A 15,420-nucleotide genomic window follows, 5' to 3' on the forward strand; every position below is an offset into this window, starting at 1 on the left:
CACAAGTTGAATAAATCACAAAAATTAATCAATACGGCCTTACATAACCTAAACGCACACAGTAATTAATAGAAACGTATCAAATCAAATCAGAAATCATGAAGAAGAAGTCTAATAAAAAGAGAACTTTTATTATGAAACAAAATCAAAAAAGGAGAATTTAAAATTCACCCGCTAACTTTTTAAATACAGCAAAACGACAAAGCTGTTCAGTTCTATCGCACATTTTCATATGCAGGACGAGCTCAAAGGGCTTTACAAAATGTCCGAAAAGAAAGAAAACAGTTATAAAGAAAAAGAAAAGAAAAACAAGTGACACTAGGCAAGAATAATAAAAAAGAAGTCATTATAGATATATAATTAGCAACAGGCAGAGTCTAATAAAAGATAAGTTTGATTATAAAAGAAAATGAAAACTGTGAATTTCAAATGAAATACCACAAAACCGAGAATATGTCACATCTATAATAAAAGAAGGGGGCCAATACAAAGACCCCCACACCAATGAATACGACGCGGGCGTCTGTGCTGGACAAGCAAAATCAGAAAATGGAGAATTTCAAATGCAAACTCCGGCTCCTTCACATTTGATTAGACACACTTTATTAATGCCATTCACATTCAAATTCATATACAACAAAACTAATAAAATGAAACTTTTATTCTAAACGAACATCGAAAAATTGACCAAAATGTTCAAAATGTGCCCCCGGCTCCTTCAAATTCAACAAAACCAAGAAAACGTTCATTCTTATTCTAAAAATGTCAACCATTCAAAATTCTCCCCACTGGCTTTTACTAAAACAGCCAAACCAGGCCACGTAATGTGGGCGCCCGCCAGTCAGCGTTATGGCTGCCATGCCCTGGCCAAGCAAACTAAGAAAAGGGATGGAAAAGATGGAGGGTGGGCTTAACATATAACACAAGAAACATTCATATTTCTATAATAATAACCAGCTGACCGATCACACGCCTGCAAACCTGAGCTAAGCGAGGCACGCTGCCCAGAGGGGCTGTCAGAAGGAATGGTGCCATGTGGACTAGTCATCCGGGAAAGGAGGCCATGTGCAGTGAGAGAGAGGTGGGCTGCATTGGGGGCGCCTACCTGTGACACAGCAGTGCCCCTTGTCTGTCACTAAACCTCTTGGTGTGAGGTCTCTGTGGGGTCCTGAAGGTGACGGGGAGGACGAGGCGGCCGTTATGTGCGGGCGGTCGGTGAGTGCGAGGCTGGGTTTGCCAACAGTCCTCGTACGGACCACCCAGTAATAACATTATCGGAGTGCCAGTCCGTTCCCCAGGCCCACCCTCCATCTTTATACAATAAAATGTGTTTGGCAGGGTGGCGTAGTGGTTAAAGGCTGGCATTGTGTACTTCAGACCCTGAGGTTGTGGGTTCAAATCCCAGCAGCCGTAGCCCACTTGCACTTGAAAAGTGAGCCCTACAAGTCGACTCTTTCAGTAAGCAACTGCGGCCATTTTAGTTTAAACTTCGCTTTTGAACTCAGCGGCGTAGTCTCTGCTTGGACTTCTTGTTCATTTTTAGTTTGTTTGTTCTTGTTATGTCATGTCTGTGAAAGGCGCTTTATAAATACATTAAAAAGACCCAACCAGCACTTAGATGAGAGACCATCTAGAAAAAGCTTGGGCTGGAGGAGGCATTGGTGAGGCCATCGGGGGGGGGGGGGGCACCTAAAATGGGCTCTGTGTGTCGGTCCTAATGCCACAGTTGAGTGACACTCGTCAGATGAGACATAAAATCAGTGACGTAGCTAGGGGGGGAAGGGGGGGACATCTGTTCCCGGGCGCAGCATCCAGGGGGCGCCAAATTTACCTTCCCCATTGCATATTGGGAAACAGGAGGGGGCACGAAATCTTCAGTTGTCCCCAGGCGCTGAAAACCGTAGCTACGCCTCTGCGTAAAAGCGAGGTCCTGACCCTCTGGTGTCATCAAATTGAAAAGGGCATCCACTGAGAAGTGTAGGGGTATCCTGATGCCCACCTTTAAACTGCCCACCTCAGCCTTATCCTTTCTGATTGGCTCCTGTCTCTGTCACCCCTTCATCCCTCAATGGCTAATGTGTGCTGAGCACACTGGCACAAGAATGGCTGTCTTCTCAGCATGCAGGTGGGTGCCCCACATTGGTGGTGGTTGACGTGGCCCCCCACTCTCGATGTAAGTGGTCAGAAAACCGCGCTATATGAATGTAATGAATTACTATTAGTACTGACACTGTGTGACCATGAGCAAGTCACCTCACCTGTCTGTACCCCCACTGGAAAAACAAAAGAAATGTAACTAATAAACTAATGGAATCTTCAAAGCTTTAAGTAAATATGACAAGATTTAATTTTAATAGTCAAACAAAAATCAAACATTTGAAAATTCGGCTTTTGCAGCTAAACAAACAAATGCTTATTTGTATGTTAAAAGAGAATTCAAAAGGCACCGCCACAGGTCCAGAGGCTGAGTGCCATGAAACTCGTGCTGCCCACCTGGCCAGCAAACGCACATCTGGACTTCTCTCTTTTCACATTTGCACGATCGCAGTGTGACCTGTTTTCATCTACCGCTGAAGAGTCCTGCTACTTCGGACTTTCCGAATCTCTCGCCCCCAGGATGAAAGTACCTGCCACCTCCAAGGTGTTCAGCGGGTGGGTGCCATGCCATGACGTTCCTGCCCAGGCTCGCGGCTTTTTCTTTTTCTTTTTTTTTTTTTGACTAGCCCCGCCTCCGCCCTCGTTCATTCGCACTCACCCTCACGTCAGCCCGCTCCCTGCCGCCGCACTGGCTATCCCCGCTGTCCCTCAGGCCCCGGCCACGCCCCCTTCCTCGCTCGCCGTTCTCTCCTGTTTTCGGTGACAGCGCGCATGCTGGGTTGAGCCGTGTTGCTGGGCTATGTGACCTTTGACTCGCCGACTGGCGTGTGCGAGGCGATCGGCTCCCAGGAATTGTCCGGAATGATGAGAAAGCAGAAGCGGCCGCCGTCGCTGTTCCCAGAAAAGCGCACAAAGCCGCCCGAGCCGTAGCGAGCCAGCCGCCAGACACAGGCGTGATCGAGGAGCCGTAACACACGCCGAAACAACTCTCGTCTGTCCCACTTCTCTGCCTCTCCCCCTCCCTCCTCTTGTTTTCTCCCCCTCAGCCCCCCCCCCCCCCCCCCCCCTTCCCCACTATCTCTGACACATTCAGCTTTCCCCAGCACCATCCACCTACATATCGGATTAAGAGCTGCTCCTGCTGCTTTTGCATTATTATTTTGATTTCCCGGTTCGCGCAAAAAAAAAAAAAAAATCAAGCCAAATATTTTTTTAATAAATCTAGCAAACATGATGGCGGCAGCTCCCATCCAGCAGAACGGGACTCACACGGGGGTGCCCATAGACCTGGACCCGCCGGATTCCAGAAAGAGACCGCTGGAAGCCCCTCCTGAAGCAGTCAGCACCAAGAGGACAAACACTGGTGGTGGGTACTTCGAGTTTATCGCTGCGAGACTCGTGCGATGCCAGGAGGAGCAGTGAGCGAAATTAAAGAAACACAAAAGGCGAATGGAACATGGCGACCAATAAAATATATCGATATACTTACATTTATTAGGACACTTTATTCTAAAACAAAAGCGGGCTCTTGGACGTGATGGCTAGCAATATGAGGTGTTACGGCTCGGTCAAGTCGCACCGGCGTGCCCGTCCGCGCTCGTATATAGCGTCCGGTCATATGCGCCATCACTTGTCAAAGCGTGCAAGTAAACTTCGCATTTGTGGATCCGCTCCATTGTCTGCTTGGATAGTCGTTCAAAAAAAAAAAAAAAAGTCTCGAGCCCCGCAACGGCGTTTTTTTCTTTCCTTTAGGTTTACGTACAGCACGTCTTTCTCTTTTTTTTTTTTTTGGTGGTCGCCCGAGCTGATGCGCGATCGGCGAGCGAGGAGACTGGCCGAGGGTGTCTGTCGTTCGCTCGTCTTGTCCATCTCCGCTGGGCTCGTGCTCGCCGCTCTTGTCGCCGTCGCCAGTGCTGGTGGCAGGCAGGTCCGCGATGCTTAGGCGAGATAACCTGCGGAGGGGCTGCTCACTCCGCTTCACGGCCACCTGAGATGGGCGCCCTTCTCTGACGAGCTCAAGTGCATTCGCTAACCTCGATCGTCGGATGCTCCATGTCGCACTCGCTGCACACTTGTTTCCTCGTACCTGCCTGGCACACCTGCATGCGTCTGTCATCATGCTGAACGGTAACTCTTAACGCTCTTAATGATGATGATGATGATAATAACGACAATAATAATAGTAAATGAAAAAGCACGCGGATCCTTCAGGCTTTTTGTATTAGAGGATCGTGTCATTATAATGAGCTTTGATGTGATCGCCGCCGCCGCCGCCGCCTAAGAAGAAGAAGGGAAAAAAAGAGAGAGAGGGAGAGAGAGAGAGAAAGAGAGAGAGAGAGAGAGAGAGAGAGAGGCGGCATGACTCGGACGGTGCGCTTGAACCTAACGTGACTTGTGGGTCTGCTGATGGGGGGCACGACTGAGCATTTTGGGTTGCCGAGCCGCAGCGGCTGCGGGGAGCGTGCCGGAGGAGCCCAGGCTTGTCTTACACTTGGTGGACGTTCACGTGTGTTTGCTAATTGAACTTATTGTTTGTACTGTAACGGTAAACGGCCATTTCCTGCGATGATCACCTTCAGACAGGACCCTCGGTGTTAACGTTGTTCATTTGTTGCATTTTGCCGGCGATTGTCTCTCTCGGCGTGAAGGCGTTGTTGTTGCTGCTGCTGTCCGTGGCACAACATTGCATCAATTAGAAATTCATGACAAATCACGGGGACCTCAGTTGTCATCTGCTTCCACTTTAGACTCCGGCGACAATGCTCCCTACCAAGGAAACGGGAATACAGTATCCAAGTAAAGGAAGACGAATACCGGTTTCTGTCGGGGGGCTTCTCGCTCGCCTTTCCTTTTTGCGGCTCATTCCATTCACGACTCGGCCGATACATTTGCAGCCCCTTTCCTCCCTCTTTTCAGTAACCTTCCCTCATTGCGGTGGATGAAATAACCGCGCGGGCCATCACCGTTCTCTCTCTCTCTTTTTTTTTAGAACCACTTGTTTGTTTGTTTGTTTGTTTGTCTGTTTGTTTGTTTGTTTGTTTTGTTTTTTTTTCATTTTATAATAACGACACACTTTGAACGTTTTCATTCTCTCTCTCTCTCCCTCTCTTTTTGCAGAAGACGGTCAGTTTTTCCTAAAAGTCCTCATACCAAGTTATGCTGCTGGATCTATCATTGGGAAAGGGGGGCAGACGATCGTCCAGTTACAGAAGGAAACTGGGGCCACCATCAAACTGTCCAAATCCAAAGATTTTTACCCAGGTAGGTGCCGTTTCTATTTTTGGGTGCTTTTCTCTCTTGCTCAGGCTTGACGTTCATTCATTGCCGTTCTCACTCTGACGGGGGGTCTGCAGCGCCTGCCTGCCTGCCTTTGCGTTCCTTCGTTTTTTTAGGGCATCCCCTGGACTCGCGTCCAAATGCGGGGCCGCTCTGCTGTGGGGCAAGTCGGCCTGACGAGGACTCGGCGAGCGACGGACGCGGGCAGGCTTGGGGCTCGCTCGGGTTTACTCCAAGGCGGCCTCCGTGATTCGGGGACTGGGGGGGGGGGGCACCGCCGACCCTCGGGTGGACTTGTGTGCGTCTGCGGAAAAGAAGCCTTGGAGACTGAAGATGTGGTGTCTCGTTTGTTTGTTCACGCCTTGGCAAAGTGCTGGCAAAACTTTGGGTTAGCGGAGGTGATCGGGGCCATTGGATGGGCTCTCGACAAGACGCTTACGATATGCCGTCGTGTATCACGCTGGTCAGGCAGGTGCTCGTCGGCGGGTTTAGTTTTTGAATTCTGGCCGCACTGAGATAAAAAAAAAAAAAGAATTGTCCGGTAATTTGGGCATATTGCTGATGATCGGCTCTACTGTGTTTACTCGTGTTCCCTATTATTATGTATTATTAGTAGTTGTAGCAGTATTGTATTTGTCATACACACGCACACACACATACACATATATATATACAAATGCACATACATATATTTATACACACTCATATATAATGTATATGTTTGTGTGTATATATATATATATATAAATAATGTATATGTGTGTGTGTGTAATTCACTGTTTATTTGTATCTATCGGTGTGTACATAATGGATGTGTGCACACATGGTATTGTTAATGATAACCACTGGATCACTGACCTGCTGGACTGAATAAGCCGTTTAGAGAATGGACATTTAGACGATTGCTGTGCACTCAGACATACGACCGTCTTCCAGGGACCGTGGAGGTGTGTGAGCTGAAGCTGCAAGTGTGTTTCAAATCCGTAGCCAGTTTAAGCCCAGTTGTGTGTACCTGTGCACATAATTCACACGCACGTTTCTGTGTGCACTTCTGTAGGTACGTGTGCTCAGGTGTCTGCTTCTATTTTGTGTGTGTGTGTGTATATATATGGATAGATATAGATATATTGTGCTAAACAAACATGTCCAGAGAGACAGAGGTAAACATATGCAATTACTGTACTGTCTACAGGTAGATATGCATACCATCCAGTATATAATAATTGATGTATTCAGTGCACGTGTGTATTTATGTTTATCTTTATATCTTCCCCCCCCCCCCATACTTAATGCACTTCTATATGTGTATGTACACCAGAGTATACTGTACATATATATTTTATATGCTGTTTGTATATAGGTGTGTGTTTCTGGATATACTAAATGTACATAAATATATATTTATATAGAGCGAGAGTATATTATAAACACATTAAACAGAGAGAGAGGCTTGTACAGATATATAGGTGAATAGGCAGAGACACGTGAAAGTTCTGGATGACGTAGGGGTTTTGTGCATCTATCTATCTATCTATCTATCTATCTATCTATCTATCTATCTATCTATCTATCTATCTATCTATCTATCTATCTATCTATCTATCATTATATAGTGCCTTTAATATCTATATAGCTATCCAGCTATCTATCTATTATATTGCGCTTATCCATTGTTTTTCATGTCTATCATTCTATTATATAGCGCCTTTCATTATCTATCTATCTATCTATCTATCTATCTATCTATCTATCTATCTATCTATCTATCTATCTATCATTATATAGTGCCTTTAATATCTATATAGCTATCCAGCTATCTATCTATTATATTGCGCTTATCCATTGTTTTTCATGTCTATCATTCTATTATATAGCGCCTTTCATTATCTATCTATCTATCTATCTATCTATCTATCTATCTATCTATCTATCTATCTATCTATCTATCTATCTATCTATCTATCTATCTATCTATCTATCATATAGTGCCTTTCATATCTACCTCTCTATCTACTCGTATATAGATTTACAGATAGAGACGCTGATTTCTTGTGTAGACATTTGGCGAGTCAGCTATACATATGATATACAGTATCATATATGATGTAAATGTATTTCTGTGTATATACAGATGTGTATGTAGAGACACACACGTATGTGAGTAGACTGATTCCCGTTCTGTGTGTCTCTATCGTCGCTGTATATTCCTGCTACTTAGATGCGTGTGTATCTTTCTGTATGCGTCTCGTGAGTGTACGTCCATTAAGACATGCCATGCGTGGAGGTGCCGTAGTGTTCACGGTGTCTCTTTAGACGGTTCATACACACACACACACGCACACACACGCACACACATTTTCAATCCCGATTCATCATTCCGATTCCCACTGGCCTCTGCGCTGCTCTTCCCAGTCCAGTTGGTTTCTTCTCCACACGAGTGTCTGGGAGTCTCCCAGTAATGGAGCAGATCGGTTTTCGACTTTGGAGGTTAAGTACATCGACTTGAGCGCGTTCCGTGGAGCAGCCTGAACAGCTGTTGTGTCAGGCAAACATTTGGAATATTTCATTTTCATATCCACAGTGAATTGTGGTGGTGGTGGGGGGGGGGGGGGGGGGGGTGACGGGAGCTTCAAACTGTTGATTAAAGAGAAAGGGGAGAAAAGCCCCCCCGATGGAGCCGCAGGTGAATAAGCGTCAGCCACGTGTGGAAGTCGAGGAGAGGACGCTCGAGTGTAAAGTCTTGTCCCAAGTTGTCCTCGTTCTGTGTGCAGCTTGGACCCCGATGTTCTCCTCCCTCGACCCAGATAAAGTGCCACTCGCCCGTCTAACTGGAGTCGTCCTTTGGTGTCTCCCGTGTGGCCCGTCGTCACTGCGCACCAGTCGGCCGTCCTGCCGTAGGTGGCATGTGGCTGAACGGCTCGATTTCTCGCTCTGCTCGGGTCTTCAGGAGAACACGACGTGGCTCTTCAAGCGGCCATAAATCTTGCTGCATATCAGGGATGTTAACTGGCTGTGTGTTGTCTGGTGTGGCTTTGACATCTGGAATGTGGTGCTGGAGAACCTGAAATGCTTTGAAGAGTTTGAGTTTCAAGCAAGTCATCCTTTAGAAGTTAAACAAACAGACCGACCAACAGAGAAGGCCCGCTGGTCCTCCCCAACACAGAGGTGTCCTCCGCTGGCCTGTGTGTGTTTTTTTGTTTTTTTTTCACCATGAGCCTGGGCTGGCATTGCCCGTGCTGCTGACTCTTGGGCTCCTTCCAGCCGCCCGCCCGCACACGGGATGTGAATGTTTCTCTTCTCGTAGTTAGCAGCAGAAGCGAGAGGACATCGGTCTCCCGGTTTCTGAAGGCTTTGCCCTTTTGGTCTTATTGTTGTCGGCTCTTGATTGTCGCTGTCGTTATCGTCGTCTTGCTAATGTGGTCGGAGCACAGGCCGGCTGAGTGTCGCACCGTGAGCCGGAGTCGAACCTGCACGCCTCGCCACACCGACTAGCCCTGCTCCTTTGGGCCTCCACCGCCGTACTGGAAGGACTGGTTTGTATTGAACTCGGCCGGGCCTCCTTTCCACTTCTCTTGGCACGACTTTGAGCAGCAGAAAGCAAAGGCGAAGCTCCCAAGCCTTCGAAGACGAAGACGACGGACATTCGGTCCAAGGATGTGAGATGGAGAGAGTTGTGCAGGGCTGGGTATCCAGATGTGTATGGGCATCAGATGGCACTCTTCACCTGCACATGGTGAGCAACACACAGGCCGTGGGCACTCGACGGTGCCAGGATGAGGGAGCCTCACTTTGAAACTTCTGTCGTCTGCCATTGGGGGTCATCAGTGGTCTTAATGAATGACAGACAGACAGAGAGAGAGGGAGCGGTAGATAGGAAGGGCGCTATATAATAGAACAACTGGACTGGAAAGGCACTTCACGTTCTTGCCAGGTGTGGACATGTCTGGCACCTCAGTCCTCTCTGACGACGGGATTATCGAGTAGAAGTAGCTGACCACCAAATGCCTGTTTCCCTCACCTGAAGAATCTCACAACACATTTGGAATATAAAGACGATTGGAAGCTCACTAAATAAGACAGAGAGGGGTAGCTTGGAAAGGCGCCATATTACAGGTTTACTGCTTCTTTACTGACATGTGTTGGCGTCCGCTGGCGTTCTTACCTGCATGTAATAAGCAACATGCAACCTGCAGTGTCAGGATTTGGGAGCAGAGGAGCCTCACCTTGAAACTTCTGTCACCTGCACCTGAAGGACTTCCGACCGTATCTGTCATAGGGTGGTCATCAGATGTGGCCGTTAATTATTGCTAGATGGATAGGCAAGTCGCTATATAAGACACAGATAGACAAGAATGGTAACACGCGGTGGGTTTATAAGTCCACTACTGTCGCATGTCCCCACTTGATTGTCCGGCCGACATGCAGGGCTCTCCAGCGCCATTTTCATTGAGCAGAGCTCCCCGAGTGCCAGGCGTCTTCTGTCTCCCTCCCTTCCCTGGAGAATCCCTGAACCTTTATTGTCTTACGGGGCATTCGTCTGTTCTGAAACCTGCATGTCCTGAGTTGGGCCAATGGAGCCTGTCCCAGCATGCATCAGGCAGGACAGGGCGCCAGTCCATCGCTTCCACTGAAACGCTTGCTGGGACCAGCTTAGTGACGACGACTCACCTGACCTGCATGTCCTGGGGCTGTGGGAGGAAACCCAGGAGGGCTAATGACAGGTGACAGTTAATAAGAGTTACGTAGAGTTACGTGGATCAGCTGGACACCACCGTGTGATTCGTAGACAGAGAGAGTGACAGTGGCAGACATCTTGGTTAGGGACTGTACAACAGAAGCACCACACAAGACACTGATACACTGAAATGGCACCACATAGAAGAGTCACTATTGTCACAGGTTCAGTGGCTTTTTTCCTGGCAGGTGTTAATCGACACACAGCACATTGTCACCCTCTGGCGTCATCATTAGTAAGTGTGACAGCCTGACTTCCAAACTACTGTCTTCCCTGCACTGATAATGTCCCCTGGCTTGTGCCACCTCTGGTCCACACATCGGTATGTGCGTTCTCCACCCTGCTCACCATACGTGGAATGGGTGGGCTTCACTGATGGCGTAAAGCCACTTTGAGTTTGTTCATCCCGGCCAGACTGGACTTTGGTTAAGGACACTCATGGAGTCACAGTCGCTGACCCTTTCTTTACAGAGTTGTCCCTCATTGACCTGGCATCTTCGTGGTGGTGGATGCGCCAAAGTATCTGAGACTCTTGAAAGGCCCCACTTGCACTTTCAGCCGTCTCTGTTTATCTCGAGAAGATTGCGATCTTTAGAGGTTCACATTTGTTTGCTTAGGACATTAGAAGAATTGAGATGATACCAGGACCTTCAGCCCAACAAAGCCCGCCAGTCGTATCCACTTACACCCTCCAAATACGCTTACACGTCTAAAGTGACTTACACATGAGGTCAACATACTTGAGTGACATCAGTCTGGGGGCTGTTTGGGAACAAGGGGACAAAACTGAGTACCACAGGTGATGAGCTCAAAACAGAAGATGTCTGAGTGACAAACTCTAACAACAGAAATTCCCCAAGCAAGTCAAACACGAGAGGCTTCCGACTCTTCTTCTTCAACACACTTCTGAATGGAGGTGGGCAGCTCGTTCTAACGGCCAGGAGCCACACATGCCAAGAGTCTGGACTGAGACTTGATAGCACACAGAGCTTCAGCGCATACAAATGAATGGTAATATTAATAAGAGTCAAAGCGTCACCAGCGTCCTGTGACCGTCCACTAATGGCCTCCACTTGTGCCGGAGGGTCCGCTGAATTCTCCTTCTCCGTCAAGCTTTACCGTACAGCCAAGAAAAATCACAAAGTCCCCGGCCAGGTCCCCCCGTTGTCCATCATTTGTGCCGTTTATGAAACGCTCAGCTTAGTTCACGGCTGATCTCTCAATTTTGAACATCAGACCCCGGCCGACCTCAGCAGTGTCGAGTTTCAAGCGCCCCTCTGTGTAAAATACCAAAGAATGCTTGGTGGAGCCCACTTGTCAAATTCTTGGCCTACAAAAAAGCAGGAGACGGGCGGCGTGCTTGTCCGATTAGCAGGACGCACTGAACGAGGGTCTCCTCTGGGTTTATTTTTATCTGTCCACTTTCCATCGGTCAGGTCACCGGGGAGCAGTTTATTTTTGGGGTAGAGATGGAGTGGAAAAGCTGCTTCTTCCAGCATTGGGGCGACACGAACCTGCCTGCCCCCTGCCCGCCTGTGAGCCGCACGTCTCTCTCGCTTGGCCGGCCGTGTTGTCCCTGAAGTGTCGAGTGCCTCGTACTGATAAATGCGGACCACTTGATGCCAGTTCATTTTATTGCGATCAGCTAAAAGCGGAAGTTCTCCAGTAATAATTCTAGCTGAGGCTTTCTTCATTCACTTGACACTCCGCCACGTAAATCTTGGCTCGCTGTTAGACCTGCCCACAAAAATCACAAAGTTCTCGGCGGTCCTCGGGAAGAAGGCCAGGAAACCTTCGCATGGCTCCAACTTTGAGCTCTGGCTACTTCCACCTCGTTTTGTTTGAGCTTTAGGTGTGTTGAGAAAAAAAAAAATCAAAGGGGATTCTCTGCGTGGAATTGCAGTTGTGATGAATAGCGTGATTGAACTGGTTGCTACGGTAACGGGCCCTGAAGATGATATCGTTTGGCGCAGTGTACATGATGTCCGTACTAAACAGCGCGCCGCCCGAGTCACAGCATCGACGGCAAAAGGAGGGGACCTCGGGGACGAACGTCGGCCACCTGGCGGGGATCGGAAAAGTTGTGTTGAGATGGAGATGTGGTGGGGGGGCAAAAAAAAAAAACAAACTACACTAAAGATATGGAACACACGTTTAATATCTGACACCACCATACGCCCGTCATTAGGGAATGGCGATTTCATTTTATGTCACTAATAGGAAACCCGTAAACAGGAGTGCACACGTGTGTGTGTGTGTGTGTGTGTGTGTGTGTTTAGGTCGCCATGTCTGTACGTGTACAGTATGTCTAGGCACAAATATGTGTGAAAACGTGAGTGTGCAGATATGTGTGCGTGTTGTGTGTGTGGATTAATAAACGCAGTCCTCGTATTGAGGAGACCACCGCTCTCATCTCGGGTCCTCCCTGTGTGGACTTTGCATGGTCTCCCTGTGACTGTGTGGGATTCCTCTGGCTGCTCCAAAGACATGCAGCTTAGGTGAGGTGGCCCTAGTGACAGTGTGTGACAGTGTGTGTGTGTGTGTGTGTGCTGACCCTGCGGTGGACTGCCGTCCTGTCCAGCTCTTCTTCTTCCTTCCTTGCACCTGATGATTGCTGCCATAGGCTTCAGCTTCCCTGGATAAAAATGGATGGGGTGACTATTTGTATTTTTCTCCTGTATATTTACGTGAATCTCTCTTATGTACAGTATATGTGTGTAATTTCTGGGCACAGCTAATGGGTGCAGGGGGTCCTGTTTTGACCTCTCTGCAGATGCTGGGGTCCACTTGGCTTCAGCAGGTGCACACCGTGGTGGTTTGTGGCCGGGCTGAGGATCAGGACCTTCAAGTCCGACGTCGTAGTTCTCAGCCAGGTCTGGGATGAGGTGCCACCTCAGTATCTCTGGGTCTTCTTCACGAGTCAGGCCAGAAGGGAGTAGGAGATCTACGGCAGTATTGTGAACGTCGTACCACCTCGTCATGATGAAGAGGGGGCAAAGCTCTCGATCTATCAGTTGGCCTGCGTGCCTCCATCTCACCTATGGCCACCAGTGCTGGGTGGTGACTGAAAGAGCTGATGACGGGTAGGAGTGGCGGACATGAGCTTCCTTTGTAGGGTGTCTGGGCTCAGCCTCGGAGACGGGGCGAGGAGCATCTTGAAGTGAGGCCGCTGCTTCTTCTCATCGTAAGGGGCCAGTGGTGGTTGAGCCGGTTCAGGCCTCTGATTTGGATTTTGGTCTCCCTCTGGAGGTGTTTTGGACATGTCCAACCGGGGGAGACCTCGGGGCAGACCCAAAACACACTGGAGAGATTGAACCTCTCATCTGGCCTGCGAACTTCTCTGTATCCCCCCAAAGGAGCTGGACGAGGTGGCAGGGAAATGTAACATCAGGGCTGTACCTGTGACCTGGCACCCGACAAGTGGCAGTAAATTAATGGATGGCATATGGACGTGTGTGTGTGTGTGTGTGTATTTATATGTAAATATCATAACAGAGCAGCCGGAGAGAACGCCTGTGCATCGGGGTGCCAACTGAATAAATTCAAACAACGGCTCATTTGTCCGTTTTAAACGTGCCTGTAAGTGAGGCGAGCTGCCCTCTGCGGGGTCAAGGTGCGGACTGAATGCCAACTTCCTTCGGCTTCTCTGTTTGTATAGTGGCAGGGGCGGAGCTTCGGTCTGTGATTCGCTCCGTTCAGCGGCCGTGAGTGACGGGGCTTCGCTGTTCGTCTTCCCTGTCTGTCTGTCTGTCTGTCTGTCTGTCTGTGTGTGTGTGTGTGTGTGTGTGTGTGTGTGTGACAGCATTGAGGTGCGTATATTTGGGTCTGTGTGTGTGCGTAGGTTAGGACTTTGTTCCTTTTCTCTAATTTAAAATGAGTTCCTCTATCACTTCAGTGTTTTTTTACCCTCATTTTGTGTTTTTGGCCCACTGATTCTAATTCCTTTTCATTTTAAATATCAAATATTCTTTGGACCGTTTCATCCTCCATTTTGTCATTTCCTAACCGCTGCCGTTGTTAGGGCTAACGCACCGGTTCTTATTTGTGATTAACTTCCTCGTCCGAGCTGTGGATACAAAACCCAAATCTCTCGTCCCTTTTTGTTTCTGTCTTTGATTTTTGTTTTTTTTGTCCTTTTGCTTCAGTTTTTTGTCCCTGAATTTTGTCTCTTTGTTTTGGCTTAGTCGCTTGTTCTTTTGGATCTCCTGGTTGGGATCCTTTCTCCTGGCTTACTCTCAGACGTAACGGCTTATGTGAGAACGTATCTGTCATAAGAGGACCAGACCAGACAAGATAAATGGTGGGGGCAGCCCGTGTAATGGGCCCGCCAATTAAATGAAATGAGGACCAAACAGTAAATGAGGTGACGCTGGGCCTCGGAGGTCCAGTCTTCTCACAATGAATCCCTCCTGGAGTCCGAGGCCTGTTCTGCCAGCTGCGGGTCCCTAACTGAACTCCAGCGTCTGGTGGCTGCTCTTCTTAAATTCAATTCTGGGCAGAAGAGGCGGGAACTTTCTGATGTCACAGGAAATGACGTCAACGCTCTTCCTGCTGAATGTATATGGGGAGAGCGCCAAGCCATGGTCAGGAGGTGAATGGCCTCTCCTCAGACGTGTCTGACACTGTAGGTGTAAATGTGTTTATTCAGCACACGTGTGCAGTAGGTGTGTGTGTTTATATTCATATTTTAGTACGTTCTCTCTGTATGTGAGTGAATACAAGTGAACATTCATGGAAGTGTGTGTACTGTTGAGATTGGGAGACCCTCAACAGATCCCCCAACATTCAGTCAACTTGAACGTTACAACAAAAATAAGAAGAGGAACTGTACTCGGAAACAAAGGGACAACTACAGGCAGCATAAAAAGGGTGGGGACCACTGAAAGACGAAGCCATCGGGGCCAAAGTGAAGGACCCGGCCTGCTCCGTAGAGTGCCTGCCCTGATTGCTCCTCAAGCAACCCTTCCAGCTTCTCACTTCTGAGCTCCTCCTGTGAGTTGAGTTGGTGTCCAACTGCTGACCTCCCAACTCCAAGCTCCCTGGACTGAGATAAAGAAGGCCTTTTAAGGTGGTCCCACAGTAAGGACTTGCAGGGTCCCTTGGTGTCCTCCTATCTGTACCACGAGTAGAGAGTCCTGGAAAAGATCAGATTGTCTGCCCTCTAGCAGACTGAAGAATCTCCAGCACACTCCTACTGGTAAAACAGGCTCCTGTGGTCCCCCATTAGTGTCCCTTAAGGCCTAAACCGTCCTCATTTTTTACACATATATTCAGATCACGTCCATCAATCCGTCCACCCATTTTCCATTTTT

At 48.3% G+C, this 15,420-nt stretch overlaps 2 protein-coding genes across 6 annotated transcripts in view; one reads left to right on the forward strand and one right to left on the reverse strand.

Moving 5' to 3' along the window:
- The first annotated feature begins 3,009 nt into the window (after positions 1-3,009).
- Positions 3,010-15,420, forward strand: part of LOC114666870 (RNA-binding protein Nova-1) — a 171,638-nt gene continuing 159,227 nt past the window's right edge. The window contains exons 1-2 of one of the 5 annotated variants that reach the window (XM_028821904.2): positions 3,010-3,463; positions 5,215-5,358. In XM_028821904.2, coding sequence (XP_028677737.1) covers positions 3,328-3,463; positions 5,215-5,358 — 280 coding nt within the window. In that variant the 5' untranslated portion in view covers positions 3,010-3,327. Of the gene's footprint in view, positions 3,464-4,037; positions 4,225-4,431; positions 4,604-4,769; positions 4,894-5,214; positions 5,359-15,420 lie in introns of those variants that run through there. The other 4 variants (XM_028821902.2, XM_028821903.2, XM_051919992.1 and 1 more) reach the window with 4 other exon arrangements.
- The window catches only part of aqr (aquarius intron-binding spliceosomal factor), an 869,120-nt gene continuing 858,320 nt past the window's right edge, over positions 4,621-15,420 (reverse strand). Inside the window, exon 36 of the mRNA XM_051919988.1 lies at positions 4,621-4,763. Within this exon, the coding sequence (XP_051775948.1) occupies positions 4,692-4,763 (72 nt within the window). The 3' untranslated portion in view covers positions 4,621-4,691. The remainder of the gene's footprint in view (positions 4,764-15,420) is intronic.

Source organism: Erpetoichthys calabaricus, chromosome 16 (genome assembly GCF_900747795.2).
Source record: "Erpetoichthys calabaricus chromosome 16, fErpCal1.3, whole genome shotgun sequence".
In the NCBI taxonomy this organism is placed as follows: Eukaryota; Metazoa; Chordata; class Cladistia; order Polypteriformes; family Polypteridae; genus Erpetoichthys; species Erpetoichthys calabaricus.